General features: G+C 59.4%; 1 protein-coding gene across 1 annotated transcript; it reads right to left on the bottom strand.

The window, feature by feature from the left end:
* On the bottom strand, positions 1-2,809 carry LOC104298418 (PHD finger protein 7). The gene is made up of 9 exons (XM_054177010.1): positions 2,785-2,809; positions 2,362-2,453; positions 2,170-2,268; positions 1,771-1,895; positions 1,380-1,542; positions 1,193-1,299; positions 862-975; positions 601-719; positions 1-443 (listed from the first exon to the last, which is right to left on the bottom strand). The coding sequence occupies exons 1-9, from the start codon at positions 2,807-2,809 to the stop codon at positions 1-3; spliced, it is 1,287 nt and encodes a 428-aa protein (XP_054032985.1).
* Positions 2,810-7,110: the final 4,301 nt, after the last annotated feature.

Raw genomic sequence — 7,110 nt, 5'->3', positions numbered from 1 at the left:
TCAGGTCCCTGGGCGCTGTCCGGGCCGGCTGTAAGGAATTGTGGTGCGACGGCGCAAGCGGCGTGTGCCCCGCACGGGCCCGGCAGGGCTGCGGCTGTCGGCTGCTGGGGAGCTGGAGGCAGCCGCCGCTGGCAGCCGGCTGGCGGTGCGGGGGCTGCCGGCCGGGGCGGGCAGCGAGCTGCGGGGCAGCGCCGGCGCTGCCTGGCTCGGGGGGCTGCTCCCTGCCGTGGGGGCTGAGGCTGGGCTGCCCTGGCGGCGCCTCCGGGGCCGGCTGTAGGGCTGGTGCTGAGCGCGGCGCTGCAGGCGGGAGGCGGCTCGCACCCACATGGGCCCAGGGGCGGCGGAGCGGCTGCTGCCCTCGGGTGCTGCGGAGCCCTGGCGAGGCCACGGTCCGGCCCGGCTGGCACTGCTGGGGGCAGCCGTCTCGCAGCTGACCCTGGCGGCTGCAAAGAGAAGCGGAAGGGTGAAGGGCACAGCCTGCATGGCTGCGGCAGGCCAGCCCAGAGCAGTGCCCCGGCCCTGCTGGAGCAGAGGGGCTCTGCCAAGCCAGCCTGGTCACTCGGTGCCAGCCCGGGGGCACCCCGGGGCTGCGCTTCTTACCAGTGCTGGGGCCAGCACAGCCTTGGCACTCCCAGCTGTCTGCGCCGTCCCTCAGGCTGGAGCAGCTCCTGTGGGTTCCTTCAGCAGCACAGGAGCTGCACAGAAGCAGCTGCCAGGGCCTGGGGAGGCAAAGGGCTTGCTGGTTGGGAGGACAAAGTGACAGCAGCACGGCGCTGTCCAGCAGGGCTCTGGCTCCGCGTTGAGCCCTTGGCCAGGCGCAGCCCCTGCGCAGAGCCCCGGGCTGCAGCGTTGGGAGCTTACCCTTCCTCCTCTGCCTGTTCGCTGCCGGCTGGGCACAGGCACTCGCTGGCATCGCAGCGGCTGTGCCTGGCCATGAGGCCTTCAAAGGCCTCGACGGTCTCCCATGCAGGTGGTCTGATGGGGAAAGGCAAGTTGCTGAGCCCTGGCTGGCCCAGCATGGGGCAGGTGCAGGGTGTCCCTGCCTCCCCTCTCTGCCCTGTTCCCCACTGCCCCCTGTAGCTGCAGCCCAGCCTCATGAGACAGGGGAGGGCCAGGAGCGCAGGGGCAGCCCCTGGCCTGGCACCGCCCTGGCACCCTCCTGTCCTGTGAGCTGTGAAGAAAAGCAACCAACCTCCTGGGGATGCGGATGCCCATCCTGAGCATTTCCCGCTGGAAGCGCTCTTTGTCCCTGCAGAGCAGGCACTGGAAAGCTGAAATGCCGGCACGCAGAGCATGGCCCTGCAGGAGGAACAGCGTGAGGGAGAACCCGGTGCTGCTGAGCCCCTGCCGCGCCCCTGGGCTGAGGGAGCAGCTCCTACCTGGATGCAGCGCCTGTGGAACCAGGCGTGCTGGCACGCCGGGCATCCCATGGTGGTGTAGGACTTGCTGCCGTCCACGGCCTCGAAGCAGAGCAGGCAGTCGGTGTGGGGCTCTGGGTCCCTGTCCACTGCCTGCTGTGGGCGGTGGCGTGAGCAGAAGGCCCTGTGGGGAAGGGCAAAGGGGTGGGCGAGGTGTGTGGTGCTGGCTCCTGCCCTGCTGGTGTGGAGGATGGCAGAGGAGGAGCCCCAGGGCTCGCCCAGCTCTGGCCGTGCCTGTGCCTGTGCCTGGCCTCGGGCAGAGTCCCAGCAGCTTTGTTTCTGGTTTGCCTGAAGCTGGTGGGAGGGGGACTGAAGGTGAGGAGCATCCCTGGGCAGGGCCATCTACCTTTACCTGTAGTAGTCAAAGTACTGAGTGATACATTCACCCTGCAGGGCACAGGGCAGGTGGAAGCTTCGCCCACAGCCCAACACCCAGCAGTTGATGCAAGCCCCACTCTTGCCACAGACACAGCATATCTGCAAAGAGCACAGAAGCCTCCATCAGCAACTGCTCAGCATCTCCACAGCCAGCCCCATGCCCCATGGCAGGGTGCAGGATGTGCCTGCTGCCCCCCTTATCTCTGCCCAGGAGATAAGGCTCCTGTACTGGAGCCTCTGTGGAGCTGCTGGGATCAGCAAGACTTTTGTCCCAGAGGTGGTTGGAAGGGCTGGGCTTGCTTCTGTGGGGTCTTGGCTAAGCTCCCACAAACCTCTCCTGGCACAGATCTCCCTGTGCTTGCCAGGTGCTCACCTTCTGTGCTGCCCGCTCAATGACTCCTTGAACATGAGAGGAGAAGTAGCCCACCCGACCTGAGCCCGTAGGGACAGGATACAGTCCACTGGCAAAGAACTGCAGGAGAGAGAGAGCAGGGCAGGAGCTGCTGAGGAGTGTGTGGCAGGGCCAGGCTGTGGGAGGGCAGAAGGGAGCCCCTGAGGCACTCACCAGGCAGTAGCGATGGACACAGAGGCCTTGTTCCTGTCTCTTCCTTCCATAGAGGTCGGGGTCCAACTGTGCCTGGTGGCACAGCTGGCAGGCTGCAGGGGACAGAGCAAATGGCAGCAGTGTGAGGGCCCCTGTGGGGCTGGGGATAGCCTCCTGGGGGTTTGCTCCTCCCCAGGAGCCTGCTCAGTCCCTGCCTGGCTGGCTGCTGGGCAGCTCTGGGCTCTGTGGGAAGGGGGCATGGCAGGCATGGGTGACCCAGCAGCTGCCCACTGCCCAGCCGTGGCCCTGCTTGCTCAGCAAAGGTGGGGCCCTGCCTGGGGCAAGTGGGGAGCTGCTGCCTGCCCCTGCCAGCGCTCTCAGCCTCTCACTGCCCAACCCCAAGCAGTGCTGTGCCAGGCTGTGGGAGGGGAGCTTTGCTCTCACCTTGCTCCCCTGGGTTGGTGGCCATCTCATTCCTGGCACTCATCACCACTGAGCCTTTGGAGCATCCCTGTCACCGTGGTGCTGGCTTGCTCCTCCCAGTGCTCCTCTGCTGACTCTCAGGGAGAAGCAGCACAGGGCTGAGGGAGCAGCAGGACACAGCTGGGCCTGCAGCACAGGACTGAGCTCTGGGGTCTGGGGCCCAGTCCTCCCTCGGCAGCACCATGCCACCCCTGTCCTTCCTCTGCCCTCTGCTCACATCACCTGGTCCAACAGACCTAGGGCCTGAGGCCAGGGCTCTCTTTTGTAGGCCATCTCCACAGGTCACCGTGGCCATTGTGACAGCACACTGCTGCCCTGCATGCAGCCCAGCTCTGGGCACTGCCACCCTTGCCCAGCAGCCATGAGGTGGCCCCGGAGCCACCGGCTTGCCGCACCTGGGGCTGCTGGTCCTGGCTTCCAGAAGTGCAAGCAAGAGCACCAATTCCACCTGCTGGGCTCAAGTGCCAGGGAAAACTCACCCTGAGGCATGGGAGAAGCCATCAGGGGACAGGAGTGGAATCCAGCTGGCCTGTCTAGGAAAGGTCACCATGACCATTGTGACAGCAGCACTGCTGCCCTGCATTCATGGAGCACGTGCAAGGAGCGAGAAGAGCTGGAAGCTGTCATGCAGCAGGGAAACGATATTATTGCCCTGCCAGGAGCATGGTGGGATGAACCCCATAGCTGGAGAGCTGTGTTGGGTGTCTGTAGGCTCTTCAGAAGGGGTAGGCTCAGAAGGAGAGGTGGTGGGGTGGCCCCTGTATGCCAGGGAGGGCTGGGACTGTCTTGAGCATGATGGTGCCAGGCTTTAACAAGGCTACGTGCCAGGTCCTGCATTTGGGTCACAACAACCCCAAGCAATGCTCCAGGCTTGGGGCAGTGTGGCTGGAAAGCTGCCTGGCAGAAAGGGACCTGGGGGTGCTAAGGGACAAGCAGCTGAAGAGGAGCCAGCAGTGTGCCCAGGGGGCCAAGAAAGCCAAAGATGGGATTAGAAATCCTGGCTGGGATCAGCAATGCTGTGTCCAGCAGCAGCAGGGAGGGGATTGTCCCCTGGCACTCAGCTCTGGGGAGGCCACACCTCGAGTGCTGTGTCCAGTTTGGGGCACCTCAGTACAAGAGAGATGTGGAGGTGCTGGAGCCAGGGCAGAGGAGGGCAAGGAAGCTGGGAAGGGCCTGGAGAAGAAATCTGAGGAAGAGCAACTGAAGGAGCTGGGGAGGCCTAATGGCTCTCTACAGCTCCCTGAAAGGACATTGTGGAGAGCTTGGTGCTGGTCTCTTCTCACAGGTCATTAGCCATAGAAGAAGAGGGAAGAGCCTCAAGCTGCAGCAGGGCAGCTTCAGACTGGACAGCAGGAAGAATTTTTCCCCATCAAGAGTGGTCAGGGCTTGGAATGTGCTGCCCAGGGAAGTGGTGGAGTCAGCATCTCTGGAGGTCTTCAAGAAACCTGTGGACATAGCACTTTGGGACACGATTTGATGGCTGTGGTTGGTTTAGTTTGACAGTTGGACTTGATGGCCTTAGAGGTCTTTTCTAACCAACACAATTCTGTGATTCTAGGATTTATTGACCTGGTATCATCTTGCAGTTAGTGCATTTATCACTGGCAGTCCCAAACCTGTTTTATCTGTTGCTTTGCACAATTGAACCATTTAGTTGCTTTAACTTTCTGAACTTGTGTCAAAGCAAGCCTTTCCTGGGGCACTCGAGAGAGAGGCAAGTGTTAGTCTTGCCAGGCAGCTCCAATGAGAATCCTGGGCTCTGAGACAGGCAGAGGGTCCTACAGCACTGAACAGGCTGCCCAGAAAGGTTATGGATTCTCCTTCTCTGGAGACTTTCCAGCCCTGTCTGGATGTGTTCCTGTGTGACCTGCTGTGCTGGGTTGCACCCGTCCTGAGTGGAGGGCTGAGAGAGCTTTGTGTCCCCACCCCCGAGGATAAAAGAAACCTGATCCAGGTGAACAGAGAGGGACTTGATTTCCCCCTCCCAGGAGGAAGGGTCCCCCTGCTCAAAGGTGGTCTATTCCACTCCCCCTTCCTGTCCAGCAAGCCTATAAAAAGGAGGACACTGCTACCACTTGGTCTCTTTTCTCCTTCCTTGCCTGCCTTAAAGGATGGCAGCTGCAGCCAGTCTCCTGATCCTTCCTTCTTCCATGTGGTCAGGCCTGGCCTCTCCCTGCTGCATCCACGCTTCTCTAAAGGGCTGAAATCCACATACAGCCAGGGAAATACAGGGCCATCCAGGCTTGGGTTTGTATATTTTCCTGTTTCTCCTTATCCCTTACCCTTGTAAACCCTCCCTGGTACTGCCATATATATTTATATGCTTTGGTAAAACATTTACTTCTACTTCCAAACTGACTCCACATTACTGCTTTTTTTGTAGATCCACCTCCATCCCTTTTCCCTACCCCTTTTGGTTCTTTCCTCCATCCCTTTTCCCTACCCCTTTTGGTTCTTTCTTCCATCCCTTTTCCCTACCCCTTTTGGTTCTTTCCTCCATCCCTTTTCCCTACCCCTTTTGGTTCTTTCCTCCATCCCTTTTCCCTACCCCTTTTGGTTCTTTCCCTTTCCTTATCAGGGAAAGGCAGCAGGGGGGAGGAGAGGTATCATCATTTTGCTATCATCTGAGCTCTTAAACTCCACTTAAGGCTCAAACCACAACACCTGTGCTGGATTTGATGGTCCTGCTCTGGCAGGGGGGTTGGACTTGATCATCTTCAGAGGTCCCTTTCAATCCCTAACATCCTCTGATCCTGTGACCAGAAAAACCTTCATCCCAAGTGGGAATAAATGCAAAATACCACTGTTTTTTTTCAGCAAACCTGCTTCTTAGAGTAGCCACAAGGGAAGAGAGAGGTGGTGTGAAGCAGTGCAGCCCCTGTTCCAGGGAGGAATGGCATTGGTGAGTGTTGCAGTGACTATTATTACATGGGAAGGTTGAAAGGCAGGAGGAAATATGCTCTTGGAGCATCTTGTGTTGGAGCATCTTTCTTTAAACTTGCAATCTTATGTAATCAATGGAATATCACCATTGATTGATTGGTTGATTTTTGGTGAAGCATTAACTGAGGAGGGTGAGGTTGGTCTTTCATTTTATTCTGTTAATCACTTTTAGTAGTGTACTACCTTCTGAGGTCCTTAGATGTGTGAGGATGGCTAATCTAATGGTGACTGACAAATACTTCCAGCAGCCCTGACTCAGACAGATCCTTGTGTTGGATCAATCTGGTGTCCAGTTGGAAACACATGAATCTGCTTTGGCATCCTTTCCACTTCTGTTGTAAGAAAAACTTAAGGAACAGCTGCCCCAGACTTCCCCTGCTCCTACCACCAACCTTCACTTTCAGAGAGGGTTTATCACTGGCTTCTCATCTTTCCCCACTCTGCTGATAAAAGACCATCTCCCCCTTTCAGCTGAATCACACAATCAACCAGGTTGGAAGAGACCTCCAAGATCATCAAGTCCAACTGATCACCCAACCCTAACCCTAACCAACCAGACCATGGCACTAAGTGCCTCATTCAGGCTTTTCTTAAACAGCTCCAGGGATGTCAACTCCACCACCTCCCTGGGCAGCCCATCCCAAAGGCCAATCTCTCTTTCTGGGAAGAACTTCTAAGATCAAGCCTAAACTTCCCCTGGCGCAGCTTGAGACTGTGTCCTCTTGTTCTGTTGCTGGTTGCCTGGGAGAAGAGACCAACCCCCTCCTTGCTACAACCTCCCTTCAGGTAGTTGTAGAGAGCAATAAGGTCTCCCCTGAGCCTCCTCTTCTTCGGGCTAAACAGCAGCCTTGCTCCGTGCTGCACCAGGCGCTTCGAGGGCTCCTGTGCTGGAGATCCCCTTCAGGGGCACCTGGAAAAGCCCTCTCTCAGTTGTGTTCCTCTGCGGTTTGGGGGAGCTGGGCCAGGCTCCACCCGCGGGCAGGTGCGGCCTCTTTGAACGTGTCCCTGCCGCAGCGGGGAGGAGGGCGGCAGGGCGGAGCGGCGCTCCCCACCCGACCGGCTCCCGTCTGAGCCGCTCCTGCCCCTCGCTGCGCCGGGGCTTCGAAACTTTCCGGCGCCGGAGGGAGGGAGGGAAGGAAAGGAAAGGAAAGGAGGCGGCAGCGGGCCTGTTGCTGCGGGGCCGGCTGGGGGAGCTGCCCTGCGCCCTTGGCCGCGGCGGGAAGTTTAGCGGGGGGCCCGGGGGCGGCGGGCCGGGCGGTGCCGCCTCCCCCTCCCCTGTCACCGCCTGCCGGCGCCGCTGCCGGGCTGGGAGCTGTCCTCGGAGGGAGGTGCTGAAGGCAGGGA

The sequence above is a fragment of the Dryobates pubescens genome, chromosome 37 (assembly GCF_014839835.1).
Source record: "Dryobates pubescens isolate bDryPub1 chromosome 37, bDryPub1.pri, whole genome shotgun sequence".
In the NCBI taxonomy this organism is placed as follows: Eukaryota; Metazoa; Chordata; class Aves; order Piciformes; family Picidae; genus Dryobates; species Dryobates pubescens.
The sequence above is the reverse complement of the archived record's forward strand: the minus strand, read 5'-3'. Positions and strand labels throughout refer to the sequence as shown.